Source organism: Mastigoproctus giganteus, chromosome 12 (assembly GCF_048544385.1).
Source record: "Mastigoproctus giganteus isolate SK-2022 chromosome 12, ASM4854438v1, whole genome shotgun sequence".
Taxonomy (NCBI): domain Eukaryota; kingdom Metazoa; phylum Arthropoda; class Arachnida; order Uropygi; family Thelyphonidae; genus Mastigoproctus; species Mastigoproctus giganteus.
This window is the reverse complement of record NC_143586.1, coordinates 163,458,232-163,481,819: the sequence shown is the minus strand read 5'-3', so window position 1 is coordinate 163,481,819 and position 23,588 is coordinate 163,458,232. Positions and strand designations below refer to the sequence as shown.

General features: G+C 37.5%; 1 protein-coding gene across 3 annotated transcripts in view; it reads right to left on the bottom strand.

Moving 5' to 3' along the window:
* LOC150077559 (uncharacterized) overlaps positions 1 to 23,588 on the bottom strand; it is a 536,301-nt gene that overhangs the window by 301,778 nt on the left and 210,935 nt on the right. For all 3 annotated transcript variants that reach the window (XM_090386199.1, XM_090386201.1, XM_090386200.1), the window contains exon 15: positions 23,055 to 23,219. In XM_090386199.1, coding sequence (XP_090242325.1) covers positions 23,055 to 23,219 — 165 coding nt within the window. The remainder of the gene's footprint in view (positions 1 to 23,054; positions 23,220 to 23,588) is intronic.

Below are 23,588 nucleotides of genomic sequence, written 5' to 3'. Positions count from 1 at the left end.
TTGTTACGATTTTGCAACATGGCAGTGAAGTCATTTCCAGGTTGTCATTTACGGAAATGAAGTCGTTCCAGATATGCCATACTAAATCAAGGTTAGTGTTTTAGCGTCATTGGCCGATATATGTAAAGTGGAAATGACGTCATTTATAGGAATGATGTCACACAACTTCATTCCGGATATGACGTGCTGAATCAAAGTTAGTGTGTTAGGCTCATTAGCCGATATATGTTCAGTGGAAATGCATCTTTAGCATTAGCATTAGTAGAGGCTTTCTTGCATTTGATGCAAGAAAGCAAGCTTATGCAGCATCAGCCAAAAAAAAAAAAAAACCATTTCCACTTCACTCCTCTGTTCGTTCAAAATACCTGTCCAGCTGAGCCTTAAACTTATTTAGGCTATCAACCTCCACTACAAGGGATGGAAGTCTGTTCCACCAACCAACCACCCGCTCGCTAAAGGCAAATTTCCGCACGTTTTTACTACATCTGTCTTTCCTCAATTTGAATTTATGCCCTCTCAGGTGATTTTTCTGAGCTAGAGGAAGAATCCCATCAGCATTGAGCATGCTTAAACCATTCAAGGCTATACACCTCTATCAGATCACCTCACTGGTGCCTAGTCTCCAGACACTGTAATTTGCAAAACTTAAGCCTTTCTTCGTAAGAGCACCCCTTTGTTCCATTCACTAATCTTGTTGCCCTTCTCTGTACTCGTTCCAGCAGCTCTACATCCTTCTTGAAATGAGGCCTCCAGACCTGTATACAGTACTCTAGGTGTGGCCTGACCATTGCCTTATACAAGGGAATAATTACTTCCTTATCCCTGCTGGAAAAATTCCTGTATATCATTGACAATACTCCATGAGCTACTCTTGCATCCCGTCTGCACTGCTCAGAGAAATTCATATCTGCCTGCACAACCATCCCCAAGTCCCTTTCACTCTCTACCACTGTCAGTGTAGTACCACAGAGTTGATACGTTGCTCTGGGGTTGCTGTTTCCCATGTGTAGTACTTTACATTTGTCAATGTTAAACTTCATTTGCCACCTCTCAGCCCATCTGCTCAACCTTTCCAGATCCTGTTGCAGTAGCATAGTGTCAGTAGTGTCCTTGACAACCCTGCCAACCTTTGTATCGTCTGCAAACTTGGACATTAAGCTTGATATACCATCATCAATATCATTTATAAATACAGAAAACAATAATGGACCCAACACTGAGCCCTGAGGGACTCCACTAATAACATTAGTCCACGATAAGCAGTGTCCATTGATTACCACTCTCTGTCTTCTCCCCCTCAACCACCCCTTTATCCATAGCAGCAATTTGCCTCCAATGTCACACTGCTCCAATTTGTGTAGCAGTCTTCCATGTGCAACAGTATCAAAAGCCTTTCTAAGATCCAAGTATATAATATCAAAGCTATTCCCTGCATCCAGATCTTTGTTGTCATCTTCAGAAATGAGGTACTAAAACAAAGTTATTGAGTTAGCATCGCTACCTGATTTATGTACAGCGTAAATGAGGTCATTTGACGTCATTCTTGGAAATGATGTATTAAATCAAAGTTAGTGAATTAGTGTCATGAGTGAGTTAGTGCCAATATACGTACAGCGGAAATAATGTTTTTTGATGTCATTTTCAGAAATTACGTACCAAATCAAAGTTAGTGAGTCGGCGTCATTAGCTGATTTCACAAAGAGTCAAGTGGGATTACCCAGCTGTCTAATCATAGCAAATAGATTGCGCTTACATTTAGCTAGTAGTAGATCGAGTTAGGAATTGCCCTTAGGAAGGCTAAATTGTTTTTGATACAGCTGTTAATGTATTCTTTGGATTGAACTTGCTTATGGGTCAGTTTTGTATCATTACCTATGTATTTGAAAGTTACTGTCAAAGGGTTTCTTCTTCTCAATCTCATTATCTCCATTGCTACGTAAAGGAGATCATATGGAGTAACACTGCATCTGTCTGATTGTCTGAGCTCACCTGTTGCCATCATGAACGGAGTCACTTGTAAATCCTCTCTGAACATTCTGAATTGACCAAGATTTAAAAAAAAAAAAAAAAAAAAAAAATCGCGTGTACACCTGGTAGGCACGAAAGATGTTTTATGTGAAAACACCTTTGACAAAAATCAGAACTGTTTTAAAATCAAACAACTAGAACCAAAGTAATTAACTATTGAATATTTTATGTTCACACCCACTACTTATTCTACCGAATCAACGTTTGGGAAAGGTTAGCGAAATCCAAGTCAAAAAACCTAATTATCCATTTGTTGAATAGTATGTCACAGTCATGATTGCAACAATACAAGTATTTGTATTTTTGCAATCCACATTTTCGTTACATTCCATTGTTTTCACAATGGAATGTAACTTAGAATGTAATGTAATGTAATTTAGATATTTTCACATTAATAATTTTCTGATTAGTGAAAGGGACTGAATGCCACACTGCTATAGCTGAGTGTTCAACAATGCCAAAGTCAATTGCAGAGTGTTGACGAGAGTACTGAGCAAGCCAATCTAAGAAAATAAAGACGGTAGTAGCAATGAGTGTGCACGAATAACAAAGACCACCGAGACTGCATAAAAGACAAACAGAAAATGAAGCGTTGGACTTAGCAGTGCTTTCAACCAGCAATGCCGCTCCACCTAACAATGATGTATCCAAAATGAGTATTAATTATGTACAACGGGACATTCCTTCAATTGTGGAGCAGATGAGTTTAAATGATCAAGCTTCTTTTCCTTACATCCACTACTATTTACATAAGAATGTGCATCGAGAGTTTGAAAGGAGATTTATGAAAAACGATTAGCTTCTTTATTTCTGTTCTGTATCCTACATTTGTGATCGTCTATGGTTTCAAAACGACACAAAGAAACCAGCTGCTAAAGATGCACACTGCATTTCCAAATTTTGATGTTGACAGGATTCTTGTGTGTTATAGCTGCAGAGAATCACTTAAGAACAACACCATTCCAACACTAATTGTCAAACAGCTTTGTCTACCCAGAAATTCCATCACATTTACTCAAGATGGATTTAGCGACAAAGAGGCCTATTTCTCCTCTCTTACCGATCATGCAAATAAGGTGCCTGAGACACCATTACGACCAATACGGCATTCTGGGCCAAGTGATCAATGTGCCTGTTTCAGTCAACATGATAGTCCATCGCTTGCCAAGGGAGATTTATGATGATCATTGTATAAACGTATACACAAGCCAGGCTATTTGATCGGGTTAGTAAGAAAGCAAGTGGTTAAAGCATGATGGCTTCTATATTTGATCAACACGCTTCCCTACTGATTGTATCAAATCACGATAGATCAGTCATTCTGTGATGACAGTCACATGGAAATTAATTTGGCTAAAGACAACATAAGTGAAGTGGTTCAGATCGAGAAAAATCTCATCACCCAACAACAAATATTGTTGTGGAGTGAGGATAAATATCTTAGAATCGCCCAGGGAGAAACTCTTCTTTCCCAACATTTTTTTGCCACGGTTTGCCATAATGCACCATGAATTGTCAAACTAATAGAGCAAACTTATCTGCGAAAAGATCTAAACCTCCCAAACACTTCCTAATTCATTTTACAAATATACGTGGTCTCAATTCTAATCTCAACGATGTCCATTTCCACTTGCAGTCTGCCAAACCCCCGTGTACTTTTTCTGACAGAATCTCAGTTATCGGTTGATTCAACTACTGCTCTCTCAGATATCCAAATTATTCGCTGTATGATTTGTTTCGCCTCAAAGGTGGTACTTGTGCATATGTCCGTTCTGATATTCCCTGTCAGAGACTTGGCAATTTGGAATTTCCTCTCTTCGATGTTCTCTGGCTTAAAATCTCTCTACCTCATTGTGTAAAATTCATCTGTTTTCTCTACCGTTCTCCCAACTCCACTAATCACTTGGAGCTCTTTGACTTCCTCTCTTTGCAATTTGACTTTCTCCAGTCCAACTTTCCTAACAGTGAGGTAATTTTCCTTGGTGATTTTAATGTTCACAACTCCAGCTGGCTTCCGTTTTTCTAGTCACACCGACCCAGCTGGTCAAGATGGTGAGGCTTTTGCAATAACTAATGACCTTGCACAAATTGTTCATTTACCTACAAGCATATCAGACAATCCTAATCAGAGAGCCAACACGCTTGATCTTTTTCTCACAAACAATCCTTCTAAGTACCCAGTTGAAGTGAGAGGTCCTTTAGGCACTTCAGTTCACAACATGGTGATTGTCTCTTCTCCAATGGAGCCTTTATCTCATGGCTATTCCCAACCTTGTGTTGTTTGGCATTACAAGAATGCAAAATGGGATGATCTGTGAGATTTCTTTTCTTCTTTTCCTTGGTAGGATTACTGTTTCAAAACTTCTGATGTCAACGTTTGCTCAGATCGTGTCAGCGAAATTATTCTTGCAGGAATAGAATCCTTTATCCCACACTTCATTTTAAAATCTCGTCCTTTATCTAAACCTTGGTTTTCCAATAAATGTGCTAAGGCTGTTCAAGAGAAGAATGTTGCATATCATAATTGGCTTGTTTCTAATTCTTCAGTTTCATTTTTTGCCTACACCAACGCTCGCAACAATTGTAAAGCAGTTATTAATCAGTCCAAACTAGAGTTTGAACAGGCTAAGAGTAGAAAACTTGCTTCTTGTCCTAATGGTAGCCGAGCATTCTGGTCTCTTGCCAAAGCTATTGCCCGCAACTTTTGCCCATATCTGCTGCCATCTCTGTCCAAACCAGAGGGTTCTGCAGTCACTTCAGCCAAGGATAAAGCTGCTGCTAGCATCCCATTTTTCTTCCAACTCATGTATTAATGATCTTGGTAAAACACCTCCCACCACTCCCAACGTGCTCCATTCAATGCCTCCTGTGGTCTTCTGTCAAAAGGATGTCAGAAAGATTTTGATGAATCTTGATGCTAAGAAAGCTCCAGGTCCCAATGGTATTTCTCCACTTGTCCTCAAAACCTGTGCTCCTGAACTTACTCCTATTCTTTGCCGCCTTTTTTCACTTTCTTATTCTAAAGGTGTTTTTCCTTCTGCTTGGAAATTTGCTCATATCCAGCCAGTTACGAAAAAAGGGTGACAAATCACTCCCATCCAATTATCGTCCCATTGCAATTACTTCTACTTTTTCTAAAGTAATGGGGAAATCAATTAACCGCCAACTCTTAAACTACCTAGAAACCTTTTGTCTGATCAACGATCGCCAGTATGGATTCCGTCAGTGTCGATCCACTGGTAATATTCTGGCTTATGTTACCCATTTATTGACTAATTCAATGGAAAGGTTCGGTGAAACACAAGTAGTTGCTCTTGACATCTCAAAGGCTTTCGATCGTGTTTGGAATAAAGGTCCTTCTAAACAAACTTCCATCTTATGGTTTGCCAATTGTTTTTCGTAATTGGTTATCCAGTTTTCTCTCTGATCATTCATTGAGAGTGATGGTAAATGGCTCTCTGTCTTCTAACTTCTCCACTAATGCCAGTGTCCCCCAAGGTTCAGTTCTTTCCCCCACTCTTTTCCTCTTGTATGTTAATGACCTTCTTCCATTGACTGGAAATCCGACGACTTAGTTGATTTCAATCCTTCTAAAACTCAGTCGTATATCTTGCGCAAAAAGGATTCTTCGCTCATATGCTTATCTTTGGTGACACTCCGATTTCTAGGCAAAATGATATATCTCTTTTGGGGATTACCCTGACTTCTAATCTCTCTTGGCACAAGCACATTAGAAATATTGCTTCCTCTGCATCTAAAAAACTTGGTTTTCTCTTTCGCTGTCGGCGTTACTTTTCTTCCGAACAGCTGTTCACTCTGTATAAATCGCAAATCCGCCCTACCATGGAATATTGTTCCCACATTTGGGGTGGTGCCCCCAAAACCTCTCTCAGGCTTCTTGATTCCATTCAGAAGAGGGTAGTTAGGTTAATTAATGATTCATCTCTAACAGTCTCTCCACTCGCTTTCTCATAGACGTTCTGTTTCTGCTGCATGCCTCTTCTACAGATACTTCCATGGGCACTGTTCTTCTGAATTGGCTTCTATAATTCCCACTCTCTTCTTGAAAACAGCCCGAACCCGTGCAGCCACCAGCCAACATCCATTTACTGTCCAACTTCAAACTCACAGAGCCAATTTTTCATCTTCCTCGTTTATTCATTGAACTGCCGTTTTCTGGAACAATCTTCCTTCATATGTATTTCCTGAAAATTACAGTCTACAGAAGTTCAAGCCCAATATCAACAAATATCTTCTTTCGTCTTCTCAACCTCCAACTCAAGCACAGTACTAAGTACTATAGGTTCTAATACCTCTAATGTTTGGGGTTTACATGAAAAAAAAATTATCTTGGACAATTCAGAATGTTCAGAGAGAATTTACAAGTGACTCCGTTCATGATGGCAACGAGTGAGCTCAGACAATCAGACAGATGCAGTGTTACTCCATATGATCTCCTTTACATAGCAATGGAGATAATGAGATTGAGAAGAAGAAACCCTTTGACAGTAACTTTCAAATACATAGGTAATGGTACAAAACCGACCCATAAGCAAGTTCAATCCAAAGAATACATTAACAGCTGTATCAAAAACAATTTAGCCTTCCTAAGGACAATTCCTAACTTGATCTACTACTGGCTCAATGTAAGCGCAATCAATTTGCTATGATTTGACAGCTAGGTAACCCCACAATGTTCTTGACTCTGTGAAATCGGCTAATGACGCCGACTCACTAACTTTGATTTGGTACATAATTTCTGAAAATGACATCAAATGACATTATTTCCGCTGTACGTATATTGGCACTAACTCACTCATGACACTAATTCACTAACTTTGATTTAATATGTCATTTCCAAGAATGACGTCAAATGACCTCATATACGCTGTACATAAATCGGGTGGTGATGCTAACTCAATAACTTTTAGTATCTCATTTCTGAATATGACATCAAAGATGCATTTCCACTGAACATATATCGGCTAATGAGCCTAACACACTAACTTTGATTCAGCACGTCATATCTGGAATGAAGTTGTTTGACATCATTCCTGTAAATGACGTCATTTCCACTTTACACATATCGGCCAATGACGCTAAAACACTAACCTTGATTTAGTATGGCATATCTGGAACGACTTCATTTCCGTAAATGACAACCTGGAAATGACTTCACTGCCATGTTGCAAAATCGTAACAAATTGGTTTTACTACAGTCTGAAAGTTAGTAGGTGCCGCCAAAGATGTTTTCAAGTCAAAAAGAAAAAAAGTTCATCCATCTGTACCTTCCAAGAATTTGTCCAGTTCTCCCTTGAATTTATGCAACTCATCCACTTCCACAACAACAACAACAATAACAGATGGAAGCCTGTTCCAAGAATCAACCACCTGCTGGCTGAAGGCAACTTTCCACATATCTATCCTGCAACCACCCTTCCTCAATTTGATTTTAAGCCCCTCATGTTTGTGGTCTCAGCAAGTATAAGAATACCATTAACATTCGGTTTACTCAATCCATTCAAGGCTTTAAACAGCTCAATCAGATCTCACTGCAGTTGCCTGGTCTTGAGATGTTGAAACTTGCGGATCTGAGACCTTCTAGCTAAGAGCATCATTTTGTTCCCATCATCAATCTGATTGCCCTTCTCTGTAGCCATTCCAGCAGATCTTTGTCCTTCTTAAAATGAAGCCTCCAGACTTGTATACAGTACTCAAGATGAGGTCTCACCGTAGTCTTATACAAAGGCATAATCATCTCCTTATCCTTGCTAGCAAAGTTTCTGTATATCATTGACAAAACTTCATGAGCTGTCCTGGCAGCATGCCTGCACCTCTCAGAGAATTTTATGTCTGACCTCAATATTACCTTCAGGTCTTTTTCATTCTCTACTACCCTGAGTTTAGTACCACACAGTTGATAAGTTTCTCTGAGATTACTGCTACCCATGTGCAGTACCTTGCATTTGTCTAATGTTAAACCTTAACTACCATTTCTCAGCCCCATCAGCCAAATTTCCTAGATCTTGTTGCAGTATCTCACACTGATGACTTTTGTATTATCTGCAAACTTACACATCAAGTCTGATATACTTTTACAATATCACTGATAAATATTGAAAACAACAAGGAACCCAGCACTGAATCCTAGGGAACTCCACTAATAACATTAGTCCACAAAGAGCAGTGCCCATTGATAACCACTCTCTGTCTTCTCCCACTTAACCATTCCTTTATCCATAGCAGTAACTTCCGCTTCCCTGAATACTTCTCATTTAGAATTTATTGTTAACATCAGGTGGTCCCACTGCACACGATTTAAAAACTGTCCGAGACCTATGTAGTCAGCCTTATGAAAGCAAAAGCCTTTCACTTTAGCCTCGACAGTAGTTATATCTTTAATTAATAATGCCAATGATCAGACCTATAAAACAGAGATAAGCAATCACTCATCTTTGATGAGAAGCATTACATGGCCTTCTCTGAGTGTACTCAAAAAAGTTTTGAGAGGAGAAGCAAACGTGCTATGACTACTCAGACTGTAATGCCCGTCCCTACTTAGACAAGTGATTATAACTCTAACTGAAATAGACAAACCCAAATGAGACTGAGCTGTTAGAATGTTTCCCCAACCAGTGAGAAAGAATGTGTAAAAAAATTTTGTGTATTATTGATTAATATATATATATTTTTTTATATGGCCTTATAATTATTTCATACACTTCATAAACTGGATGGGTGGGTGTATGAGTGAGTAAGCAAGTGGAGTATACTGTCAACAGAGATATGAGCATTGGGTGTTTTGGTATGACCCCAGATAGGTATGACCAATATAACTTAACCAAGTCAAAAATAGTATGGTACATTTAATTTTGTATTTTTATGAAAATGGAAAAGTATTACATCAGATCTAGGAACATTCACCGCCCACAATTCACCGCACACACAATTCATTGCCCACAATTCACCACCAAGAAAATTCATTGTCAGGGTTTGTTTATGTCACGATTTTATATATTTATTTTATAAAATAGTATTTTTTATGTCACTTGCAAACTAAGTAGTATACCTAAGAGGACATATAAATACGAAATTCTTAATTTTACTCCAGTCCCTACTTTATTAGCAGTCCAAAATGTCTCTCCAGTTTTTTCAGATAGAAAAAGGAAAGAGGAAGTTGATCATCGGAGATCACTGCTTCTTTAAAGACAAGCAGATTCAAGAAAAGACTCATCGGAAATGTGAAAAGTATCGAAAAACAAAATGTCAAGCACGAGTCAGTACAGTTGACGACAAAAATTGTTAGAACATGGAAGAAAGAACACAATCATTGTGGTGACGCAGAGAAGTAGAGGCAGTGAAAGTTTATGATATCATTCGTACAAGTGCGAAAACAAAATGATGCACCACATTACATAACATCAAGTGCTACTAGAGAATGCAGTCTAGCAGCAGCACCTAACCTTCCACGTGTAGACAGTATTAAAAGAACAATAAGAAATATTAGAAATCAATTAAATTTTAAATTCTGACTCCAGAATTTAAAACAAATACACCAACCGTTTAACTATAGTGGTTTAATACTGAATGTACCAAACAATACTACACTGTAAAATAATATATGCAAAAAACTGATTTACAAAATAAAATTTTGCGATAAAAATTTTAAAATATACAATAAAATATAAATAAAATATTTAAAATACAATAAAATTAAAAGCGATAAAACATTGACTGAAGCTTTCGGGGGGCTTCCGCCTCCTTTCTCAACAATGATGTTTAAGCAACACATCCTTAAGTAACAGTCTCACAGCACATGTGGCTGACCAGGCGCATGCTCAATATTTCTTCCATGTGAACCAGAACCGGAAGCGGCTCGGGAGCGTGGAAATATAAAACGCTCGTCTTTTTCCAGGACTACGGCTTCCAGCAGGGGGTGAAATCGAACACTCCTGTCCCTATTCCCTCCCATTCCTGGACATAATGGTGTGTAGAGAAGGCTCCAGGCTTAGTACTACAGTGTTTAAGAAGCCCATGTGTAGGAGCCAGTACACCCATTATAGGTCAGCACAGACTGTGCAGCATAAAAACAGTGTGGCCAGGGCACTTTTGGGTAGGGTTAGGACACATTGCAGTACCTCTGAGGAGAGAGAGAGAGAGAGAGAGAGAGAGAGAGAGAGAGAGAGAGAGAGAGAGAGAGAGAGAATTGGGCAAGTTACGGCGGATCTTATGAAATGCGGTTACCCCCAGAGGGTCATTGATAAATATAATAGAGGCGTGGAGCCTAATCATGGAACACCGTCCGTTCCAGTCACCACAGTTTATATTCCCTACTATCCGGGCTTGTCAGATCGAATTTCAAGAATGTTTCGTGACTTTCAGGCACGCTGTGTGCAACTTCCGGGCCGGAGGTTGCACACAGTGTTGTCACAGGTCAAAGACCCCATTCCTGGGGATTCCAGTAGTGGGGTCGTATATGAGATCAAATGCCTGGATTGTGGGGAATGTTATGTGGGGGAGACAGGACGACGATTAAAAGACCGTCTGGGGGAGCATATGCGAGCTATACAGACCGCAGAGTTCAATAAGTCCGCCATTGCTGAGCATTATTGGGAGAAACATCATCAGGTCTCCCCCTGTGAATGCTGTCATCCTTGACCGTGCACACAGGTTCTGGGACCGTAAGTGGCTGGAGAGTTTGTGGATAGGCTTGTCTGAGAACAATAGTATGAATAGGGACAGGGGTGTTCGATTTCACCCCCTGCTGGAAGCCGTGGTCCTGGCAAAAGACGAGCGTTTTATATTTCCACGCTCCCGAGCTGCTTCCGGTTCTGGTTCACATGGAAGAAATATTGAGCATGCGCCTGGTCAGCCACGTGTGCCGTGAGCCTGTTACTTAAGGATGTGTTGCTTAAACATCATTGTTGTTGAGAAAGGAGGCGGAAGCCCCTGAAAGCTTCAGTCAATGTTTTATCGCTTTTAATTTTATTGTATTTTAAATATTTTATTTATATTTTATTGTATATTGTAAAATTTTTATCGCAAAATTTTATTTTGTAAATCAGTTTTTTGCATATATTATTTTACAGTGTAGTATTCTTTGGTACATTCAGTACTAAACCACTATAGTTAAACGGTTGGTGTATTTGTTTTAAATTCTGGATATGTACTCTCCCAACCTTAGAGGCCTTTTTGAAGATATCTCTTCTGACTCACTGTAGTGATATTCAATTTCCTGAAGAATATACCAAAATGTGCAATGGAGAACAGTTTTTACTTTTTGATTCCAGTCCAGAAGAGAAGCAGATATTAATTTTTTCAACACAACACAACCTCCATTTATTGGCACAAAGTGACCACTGGTACACTGATGGAACACTTTTAAAACCATTCCTCTGCTATTCCATCAGTTATACGCAATACACAGTTTGAAACGGAATGTATCTTTTCCGTTAGTGTATGCACTGTTACAAGTCAGAATGTACCTACATAACTCTTCTACAACAGTTAAAGAATTTAGAGCCATCACGTTCACCATTATTGATAACCACCGATTTTGAGAAGGCGATGATTAGTGCATGTAAGAAGGAATTTTCGAATGCAAAACAACAAGGTTGTTTCTTCCATTTCACTCAGTGTATTTTTCGTACAATTTAGAGAAATGGACTGAAGCAACAATATGAAACTGACACAGATTTCACAATAAAGCTGCATATGTTATCTGCAATAGCTTTTGTGCCAGCAATTGTAGTAGCAGATGTATTTGAGTTTTTATGTGAAAGTGGGATTTTTCCTCCAGAAGCTCAAGAAGTTCTTGACTACTTTGAAGATACGTGGATTGGACGTCCACAAAGAATGCAGCAACGATGGCAACTACATTTTCCACATGAAATGTGGAATTTATATGAAACTGTTTTGGAAGGTTTGCCAAAAACAAACAACTGTGTGGAAGGTTGGCATAGAGGTTTTGAAAAAAAGGTATCGACCCATTGTACAAACATATGGAAATTTATAAACTCTTTAAAAAAAGAACAAAGCATGGTTAGAACAATATGCGGGTGAACATGAATCACAAATGCCAAAGAAAAAATATTGTGACAGTGCGGTGTGTGTGAAAAAGCTTGTCAATGAATATAATCTGAATAATATTCTAGATTTTATTAGAGGCATAGCTCATAACATTTCTTATTAAATTTTGTCTATTTACTACTTAATATTTTGTTTACTATATATACAGTATTAGACAACTCTTAAGAAACTACAAAGTAGGTGTTGTAGGCATCATTTGCTCTTTCTCATATTGTGCTCTGCCTTCACGACGAGTTGCCATGATATTGCACTACCTCGAATAAGTAACGCTTCACTAATAGAGAAGACTATTGTTACTTATTCTCAGTGAGTACAACTACTTTGTAGTTTCTTAAGAGTTGTCTATGGTGTATCTACACACCGATATTATATAGATATTAAACTCTTAATGTATTATGCCTTGTGCATTTAGTTATTTTAAATATTGTCATATACACCTTTGGGCATCTCTCATATTGTGTGATTATCTTCACAACTGGGTCGTCATGTCTGCAATACCAGGGTACCTGCCCACCCACTGATGATAGGCCAATAGCCTTGAAACATGTCTGGGTGGTGGTACTCACTGAGAATAAGTAACAATAGTCTTCTCTATTAGTGAAGCGTTACTTCTTCGAGGTAGTGCAATATCATGGCAACTCGTCGTGAAGGCAGAGCACAATATGAGAAAGAGCAAATGATGCCTACAACAACTACTTTGTAGTTGTTGTAGGCATCATTTGAGTTGTCTTAAAGAATTGTCTATGGTGTATCTACACACCGATATTATATAGATATTAAACTCTTAATGTATTATGCCTTGTGCATTTAGTTATTTTAAATATAGTATTAGAGATAACTAAAATTTTATCATAATAAAATATTTTATATTTGACTATTCTATGTGTAATAGTAAAATTTTTCACATATTTTATATGTAAGACTATTTTGTAATAATAAAAATTTAATTTCATTGGTCTATTTTGATTATTTTCTTTGTACTAATAATATTTTCATTTTTATCTGCAACTCAATTATTCGTAATTATTTTTTTTATCCTACTACAGAATGTTATTATAATAATTAAGTATTTAATTAAACCCCGACAATGAATTTTCCCGGCGGTGAATTGAGGACGATGAATTATGTGCGCAATGAATTGTGGCCAAGTTGAATTGTGAACGGTGAAATTGTGGGCATTGAACTTTCCTCAGTGAGTTGGACTTCAGTGGGGCGAACTTTCCGGATACCATTACATCTAGTCATGAAAAAGGCAGCACAATCTAAATGGTGCCAGTTTAGAGTGATGAAATAAAAATTCTAGAAATATGTTACTGAAGAAATCAAGAAGACTTGCAAACATAATTTATAAATCAAATACACACATTAAACTGAATGAATAGGCTTACCTCAATATTTTACCTCAATTCTGATACTCACTATATTACCAAAGTTAAAATTTATAAATTACTTAAATGAATTTTTAAGAAGAAAGCAGATGATTCAAAATATCTATTATCAATAATTGAAGACTCCAACCTCGACACTCAGAACTACAATAAATCATTCCAAATACGGACGAGTGCAAAAAAAAAAAAAAGACAGAATCATAAAATAAGGTAAAATATAAAGAGCAAATAAAGTTGTGAATAAAATATACTATCATTAAAGCTGCCGAAGCTTTTTTGACTCGATTATCGTATTCACTGTCAGTACAGAATGCATACAATATTTAAAAGTGAAGCCCATAACTTATGTGGTTCACTGTGCACTCCTGGCTTCCCTGACAACCACTGTACATTTTTTCGTACTATTGTCTCATTGAAAGTGACAGAACTGGTCTGCAAAATATATATTTCTTTATTCCCACTTTTTTTTTAATGGATTTTTTTTCAAATATTTATTAAGAAAGAAATAGAGATAAATGGGGCTTTTACAAATGATGGTGAAGGGATCAAATTCAGTCAAAAAGTTGAATTCTCCATCACAAACTGAAAGAGTTGATAGCTATGTATAAAATTAGTTATTGATAACAGAACGCACAAGATATGGTCCTTGCGATTAATCTTAATCTGAGTTCTGTTACTCGTGTGACTAACAATACACGACTTTGCTACTCATCATATTTATTATGAAAAATTTGAAATGCATGATTTTGGTGGTATACTAGATACTTTTATGGAAAAAAGAGTTGGCAATTTTTCAAAATTCATTTCTTGGTCCTTTGTGCTTGAACATAGATTTTCTATACTATCATCCACTAGCAGAAAAATTGCAACTGAAAAAATCAAACATCTCACAGGTATTTTCATATAAAGTTCCATCAGTCCTCTACAGTAGCATCACAGTATCTACAGATTTTACTTTTTATTTTATATATATTTAGTGTGAATGGATTAACTGACAAGGATACCAGAACAGATATTTAGCCCCTAATTAAATGCACTGCTGCAACAGAGAAATTCTATAACATGTGTGGACAGCATCTATTTACAGACAAATTTGTGAGAACTGAAAACTGGAGTAACTCGCAGGATAAAACCCTATTCTGCCCACCCAAGATTGACAGAGAGAAAAGAAAGGTCAGAGACCAGCCCTGATCAAAGATGTCTTTACAAATTACTCCTGTTTATTAGCATTAGTTGAGGCATATGATGCAAGAAAGCAAGCTTATACAGTATCAGCCAAAAAAAAAAGACTTTCCCATTTCACCAATCCGGTCACTCCAAATGTTTGTCTAGTTCAGCCTTAAATTTATTTAAGCTACCAACTTCCACAACAACAGATGCAAGTCTGTTCCGGCACTCAACTACCTGCTGGCTAAAGGCAAACTTCCGCACATCTATTCATCATCATCAAAGGCAAACTTCCGCACATCAGATTCATCCCCAGAAAGGGGATGAATTTGATTGGTCCACTTGACATTGATGGTTCGACTGTTGATGATCCTGCTCAGACAGCAAACAAACTGAATGAGTATTTTGCATCTACATTCACACATGAGGAATTATTAAGGTTTGAAAATGCCAGAAGGTTATCAAATTGTAGCAGGGTGCTTAATGATTTTGTAATAACAGAGAGAAAAGTGGAAAAGAAATTGTTGAAGTTAAACATAAAAAAAGCACCTGGGGTGGATGGGATCTATTCAGTTATATTAAAGGAGGTGGCAAAGCAACTAAGCAAACCCTTAGCCATAATTATGAGAGCATCCTTGGACTCAGGGGAGGTTCCCACGGACTGGAGATGTGCAAATGTATCCCCAATTCACAAAGGGGGATCGAAGGGTGACACGAGTAATTACAGACCAGTTAGTTTAACTTCTGTTCTGGGTAAAATAACGGAGTCACTGGTTAAAGATGCATTGTAGGATCATCTAGACAAGACTGCAGCAATAATTCAGACACAGCATGGGTTTGTTAAGGGAAAGTCCTGTCTGACAAATTTGATTAGTTATTATGATGTGGTTACAAAGGAACTGGATGCAAAAAATAATTTTGATATCATATATTTGGATTTCAGGAAAGCTTTTGACACTGTTGAGCATGGAAAGCTACTGTACAAATTGGGGCAGAATGGTATTAAGGGCAAGTTGCTACAATGGATAAAAGGATGGTTAAGTGGAAGAAGACAGAGGGTGGTAAACAATGGGTGCTGCTCTTCGTGGACTAATGTTATTAGTGGAGTCCCACAGGGTTTGGTGTTGGGTCACACTGTTGTTTTGTATATTTTCCAATGATATTGATGAAGGTATATCAGGCTTAGTGTTGAAGTTTGCAGATGATAGAAAGGTTGGCAGGGTTGTTAATGACAGTAATGACAGCGTGCTACTGCAACAGAATCTAGATAATTTGGGCAGATGGGCTAAGAAGTGGTAACTGAAGTTTAACCTTGACAAATGCAAAGTACTACATATGGGTAGAAGTAACCCAAGAGAAATGTACCAACTGTATGTACTACACTTAAGGTGGTAGAAAATGAAAAGACCTGGGAGTAATTGTGCAGTCAGATATGAAGTTTTCTGAGCCATGCAGACAGGCTAAAAGGGCAGGTCATGGGGTTTTTTCAATGATATATAGGAATTTTGCTAGCAGGGAAAAGGAGGTCATTGTCCCTCTGTATAAGGCAATGGTCAAGCCACGCCTTGAGCACTGCGTACAGGTCTGGAGACCTCATTTTAGGAAGGATGTCGATTTCCTTGAGCGTGTACAGAGAAGGGCAACAAGATTGGTGAGGGGAATGAAAGGATCCTCTTACCAAGAGAGGCTTAAGTTCAGCAAATTGCAGTGGCTGGAGACTAGGCACGTGCACGGTGATCTGACTGAAGTGTATAAGGCCTTGAATGGGTTCAGCATGCTGAATTCTGATGGGATCCTTCCACTTGTTCAGATTACGAACCTAAGGGGGCATAAATTCAAATTAAGAAAGGACAGATGTAGAATAGATGTGATGAAATTTGCCTTTAGCCAGCGGGTGGTTAATTGCTGGAACAAACTTCCATCTGTCGTTGTGGAAGTCGATAGGCTGAATAAATTTAAGGAGGAACTGGACAGGCATTTGGAGGGAATGGTGTGATTTTTTTTTGGCTGATGTAGCATAAGCTCATACACTTGCTTTCTTGCATCACATGCCACTACTACTACTATTCTACAACTGTCTTTCCTCAACTTGAATCTATGCCCCCTCAGGTTCTTAATCTGAGCAAGTGGAAGTATTCCGCCAGCATTGAGCCTGCTCAAACCATTCAAGGCCTTATACACCTTGATGAGATCACCTCCAGATGCTGCAACTTGCAGCATAAATACACAAAACAACAATGGGCCCAACACCAAACCTTTGGCCGGCTCTGCTAATAACATTAGTCGAAGTAGAGCAGTGTCCATTTATTACCACTCTCTGCAGCCTCCCACTCAACCATCCCTTTATCCATTGTAGTAACTTGCCCTTAATGACATATCTCTCCAATTAGTACAGCAGTCTTCATGTGCAACAGTATCAAAAGCTTTCCTGAAATCCAAGTATATGATATCAAAATTATTTTTTTCATCCAGTTCCTTTGTGACCACATTATAGTATCCAATCAAATTGGTCAGACAAGACTTCCTCCTTAACAAACCCATGCTTTGTCTGAATTATTACTGCTGTCTTGTCTAGGTGATCCAGTATCACCTCTTTAACCAGTGACTCCATTATTTTTCCCAGAACAGAAGTTAAACTAACATGTCTATAATTATTTGTGTCACCCTTTGAAACCCCTTTGTCAATTGGCAATACATTTGCATATCTCCAGTCCATGGGGACCTCCCCTGACTCCAAGGATGCTCTCATTATTATAACTAAGGATTTGCTTACTTCCTTTGCTGCCTCCTTCGTTATAACTAGATAGATTCCATCTGCCCCAGGTGCCTTTTTTTATGTTTAACTTCAACAATTTCTCCTCCACATTGCTCTCAGTTAATACAAAATCACTTAGCTCCCTGCTAGAGTTTGACAAACTTCTGGCATTGCCCTCCTTGAATAACTCCTCATGTGTGAATGTAGGTGCAAAATACTCATTCAGTTTATCAGCTACCTGAGCATGATTATCAATAGTCAAACCATCTATGTTAAGTGGACCAATCTGATTCATCCCTTTCCTTCTAGAGTTTACTTAGATAGTATGAATCAGAGCTGTACTACTCAATATGTTCTAAGTTGATAATAATATTAGTAAAATAATAAGAAGAGTTTACCTCAATATAGTGCATAGAACACTTCTTGTATACCAGATCATTAATTTGTGTTGCGAACACTGAAAGAACCGAGCGATTGTTCAGTATAGTGTGTAACTTCCGTATTGGCCTAGCTACAATTTTAAATTCAGTATCTTTAAAGAATCTGTTCAGCTGTTTGTGCCACTGTTCAACATATGGGACAGAAATAAAGTATTTTTTGATATTACTATTGTTGATTGGTGTAGTATTTTGTATCCTATCCTTAGCTTGTACCCTAATTCGGTTTATTGTGGTAATGGAATAACCCCTGTTTAAGAATCTGCTAGTTAATATTTGTATTTCTGAGTCCAAAGCAGATTCCGTTGTTGAATATTTATAGGCATTAAGAAATTGATTAAATCGATTTTTTGTAGGTGAACGGGTGATAGCTATTATAATGTAGAAGCATACCGATGTTTGTAGGTTTTCGATAGATGCTAAATTGTATTTTATTCGAGTCCCGGGTAAGCATGAAATTTAGAAAGTTTAATGACTTTGTATCCGTATCCTCCCTTTCCAATGTAAATTTGAGTCGAGAATGAATATTATTAAATGAATGTAAAATGTCTTGGATAGTATTACTATAGGTAATAACTAGAACATCATCTAAATACCTCCCATAGTATGTGATACAGGTTTGAAAAGGTGTCAAATGTATCTGCTCAATCGTTGAGAGATAGATCTCTGACATTAAGCCACTCAGGCTCAAACCCATTGGTAATCCAAAAATTTGTTTGTATACCTTGTCTCGAAAGGTGATGTAGTTAGCCTCAACTAACAGTTTAATTAAGTGAAAAATTTCTTTAATAGGTAGCTTCGTATAATTAATCGGTGTCGAGTTTTTATTTAACATATCCCAAATAATATCTGTGTATTCAACGTTTACATTCGTACATAATGAGGTAACATCTAGTGAGAATAAATTGTCATTTCGCCGAGTCTACAGTCTTTAAGCTTATTAAATAATGTATCGTAGTTCTTAATCCCAAATTGTATTACCTGTCTAAAGGGTTTTATAATGTTATATACATGTGTAGCTAAGGATGAAAATTCCGAGTTCCTGTAGGAAACAATAGGTCGAATAGGAAACCCAGTCTTGTGTAATTTTACCTGACCGAAAAGTGCAGGAATATTGTATGTTCTGGACTTCAATTCCTTTAACTGAACCATAGTAATGTAGTCGTTTTTTCAATACGGGGTTAACGTTTTATTGTATTGATTGACCAAATTGGTAAACAGTGCCGGGTCTACTTCACGATAAGTGGAGGTATCTGACACAACTGAATCTAACTTATTAATATAATCATGTTTATCTAGTATTACCACTGTATCTCCTTTAACTGCCCTCTGTATAATAATATCCTTATTTCCCCGAAGTTCTCGTAAAGTTGAACTCTCATGTGTATTCAATTTAGGAAGTCGCGTTTCTTTTATGTTATTCACTACTTGGTTAACTTGTTGAATAAATACATCTTTTTGTGGAACATTACGAAGTCCAAATTCAATATCAATTACGCATTGTTTCTTAGGCAGTTTTCGAGGTGGTAAATTATAATTTAGTCCTTGGATAAAAGCGAAATCTGGTCCTGTGATAGTGTACACGAGGAAAGATTTGTAACCTGTTGATATGTCGGTTCGTTGGATAATTGGTGAGGGGGTGTTCGTGAACTAGCTGACATATTCTGTGGTAACACGTTGTGTGTCTGTGGGGGGCGGATGTCACCCAACTCGTATGAACTTGGTCGCAAGCCCGCGACAATGTGCTAGAATTCGCATGAACGTGTCTTGACCTATCGGATAATGTTTGCAACTTATTAACGTGTCTGTTTTTTATTTCCGAGGCCTGTGCTTCCCGTCGTAAATCTATGGAGGTCTTCAATACAGACCAATCGTTCGGATGTAGATAATTTTTTAATTTATCGCGAAGCTTCCTAACCTGAGAAAGGTATTTTTGTTTATTCGAATATCGAGATTTTAAGGCAAGCTTAACAATATTACGTGATGTCGCCAGTGTTAGTTGTTTTATGCCTGAAATTTTTTGATTTAAATTCACCCTGGCAAACTTCGGAACGATGTTGTTTTGAAGGCAATATTTTAGAAAAGAAATATGGTAACTTTGGGCAGAGTACCTTAGTGTAGATTTAATGTAATTTTGTACCAAGCCATTCAAAAAATATCCCATGGTTGTGTGTATCGATTGTTTACTGCTGGAGAGACAGGAAGTGAATGAAATATTCAATAAGAGATTAAAAATTAATTAGATAGTATGAATCAGAGCTGTACTACTCAATATGTTCTACGTTGATAATAATATTAGTAAAATAATAAGAGGAGTTTACCTCAATATAGTGCGTAGAACACTTCTAGTAGAGTTTACATAAGTAAAGAACTCTTTGATGTTTTTCTTTGCATCCTTTGCCAAACATTTCTCGTAATCTGCCTTCGCCTGCCTTACGTCCATTGTGTCTTGATTAGAGACTAGCTTATACCTGCCACACTCTTCTGTGTCACGTGATAATTTATATGTATCCCATGCATGTTTCTTCTCTTCCACAAGTCTCTTTAATTCATCTGACATCCATTTAGGCCTAAACGTGAACGGTATTTCTTAGCTGGTATGAAAAGCCTTGTAGCCTCCAATATTAAGTCCCTGAAAGCTTCCCATTTTGAATTCACCATTGGTAACATCATCAGTTGATCACACTGTATAGAATTTAAAACTGTCTGAGATCACTGTAGTCACCTTTATGAAAACAAAAACCCTTCCATTTACCCCTGATGGTAGTTACCTCTTTGAGTAAATCCCACATCAGTACACTGATCACTGTCACCTAGTGGTTCCTTTATCTGCAAATTCTTAATGCATGAATAATCACTGCTGATAATCAGATCAAGGGTGTTACTCCCTCTGGTTGCCCCTCAAACATGTTGCTGTAAATAACAATCCTTCAATAAATCCACAAAATCTTGCTAGAGTGCGAGTGACCAACCCACAAGTTTCAGTCAATATCTGGAAAGTTAAAATCCCCCATTACAAGACATTCTGATTTACTGGCACATTCTATTTCTCTGCACAACTGTTCATTGTACTCATCGGAGTCATTAGGCCTATAACATACTATTATTCCCATTTTCCATTTCCCAGTGTTTATGTCACACCAAACAGACACAACATTGCACTGTCCACCCATGTCAACTGGATGCACTTCCTTAGATTTTTATGTGTTTCTTAACTAACAGCATAACCCCTTCTCCCTTCCTACCATCTGTCCTTTCTGTACACATTGTACTCCCCAAATTTAAATTCTTCACTGCTTATATATCTATGTGACACTATGTCTCTGATATCCCAACAATATCTGCCTTTGTTGCCTTGATCAGCACTTCAAGTTATACGTCTAGCATTAGTGTAAATGCAAGTAAACATGCACTTGTTCTTACTCTTAGTTACCCTAACGCAGCCCATGTATTTACTTGTTCCATGATGACTCCCAGCAACTCTTGAAATCCCCAGCAACTTGCTCTCTAGGATGAGGCTCATTAGAAGAGAAGCAGTGCAAGAATCACTTTCGCCTCTGCCTGGGGCTACAGTTAATCTTTTTGTCTGTGAATCTCCTCCCCAATCTAGCAATTTTCCTGCCCACCTAACACTGCCTCGATAGAATCAGCAAATATTCTTGCACCCACAACTCAAACTCAGACCTCTCCAAATAAGTGACGTAAGCCCTATACTGTAATAGAGGATACCCCAAAAAGAGCTTTCCTGCCATCCTAGTAAATAAATCCAAAACTGATTTTGAAAAGTTGTAGAGTATGAAACTTGGCTCTTGATCAAATGATAGTTGAATCTGCATGTATCTTGCTACCTGACCAGAACCTCTTATACAGGTGGATCTACTGCATCTTCAACTAAGAATACACTGTTTTTCTAAATTATGCATAGATAATCTATAAATCTTTCCCTATACAAATGCATGTTACTAAATGCTTTCATTAGTTGTTTGAACAGAAAAATATTAGATGAATCCAGAGCAATACTGATGCCAAGAAGACTCCACGTGACCCGTATTTTTTGGTTTGTTCTTAAAACTTGTGCTCCAGGGTTAGCTACTGTTTTGCATTACCATCTTACATTCTGATATTCTATGGGTGTTTTTATTCTGCACATAAATTTCCTCAAATACAATGCTGAGGGTAACTACTTGAGTTGCTCCAAATTTCCCAATGATGAAAACATTTTACAAGTTATCACCAATGAATTGGCAATGACTGAATCTATATTGATGATTATTAATCAGGTAGATGGTTTCATGAGAATATAAGAGTTGATGGATGTTTCCTTTTTTATTAGCTTGAAAAGGTTTGTGACAAATGCAATAGGATGAAAACGGGAAGCTTAAAGTGTAACTTCAAACCCATTAAATTAACATTTTCTTTATCATTTATCTCTTCTAATCTTTCTTTGGAACAACTTTCCGTCAGATGTGTTTCTTCAAAATTACAATCTACAGAAAGTTCAAGTTCAACATCAACATTTAAAAATAAATGCAACTTCCTATCTTCTCATTTATACTACAGGTTCCAGTAACCTTTTGAATCTGGGGATACCTTAAAAAATTAAATTTAAAAAACATTGCTAAACTTAATTATGAAAGTTTGCAGAATTACGAGCTTTGTGGGATGGAAGAGAGAGATTTTCACTCAACAACTCCTTACAGTGGTTTTCAAAAGTCACTGATTTTAAATGGATTTTACTGCTTAGAATATTTCTGTAATGTAAAATGGTACAGCAAAATAAATTTTCTGACCTTATGTAGCTATTCTGTTGTATAACAGAATAGCTACATAGGGTCAGAAAGGTTTACAAGCTAGAAACAATAACATTGCCATGTTTCCTGGCATCATGCAAATTTGAATGCAATGTAGATATTTTTTGCTGACCACTCAATTATGGATCAATAAGAGTGGATTTTTCTCTTTTTTTCCATGTTAGACCTGCAACCCCCCCCCCACCCAAATAAACATCTGTGAAGAAGTTAATTATTCATTAGAAAAATATAAAATACCAATTATATATTTTAGTCTCGCACTGTATCAATATAAATTTCTTTACCGTGACTACTTTCCCTCCTTCCATTAAAAGTTACCACAAATACTATTAAGCACAGGTTGAAGTGACTGAAATTCCCAATAAATGATAAAATTTACCTTGCATGCTGTATGCTTGTCATTTAAATAAGGTGAAGGTGGAGGAGACTTTGGCTTAGTAACTTTGGCTTCTTTTACTTTTACCCTGCCTTCAGGTGCTCCTACAGCTAACACCATTTCCTCAGAATAATCCACATTAGGAGGTACTTTGGAAGACTTATTTATCTGTGAAACAGATAAAATGATAACAATGAGAATTATCATTACAATCATGTGTGAACACACGTTCTGACCCAACTCAGACTACAGAATTAAACACCTTCATTAAAAAGACAAAAGAAAACCCTACAACAAAACCACTGTTGGCAGGAAGATAAGGAATATATTTTCTAAAAAGGATAGGTGGAATATGACCAGAGCAATTATCTTTAAAGGACACAAAAAGGTGATACTGCTGTACATGTTCGTGCTAATATTAAGAGCAGGAGATCTGAGGGTTTACTTAACGAGTACAAGTTAACGTTGAGAAAACTTTGTGAGCCAGGATTAAATTTTAAAGTGTTTGCAATTTTGCCCCAGAAATATCTTATCAAT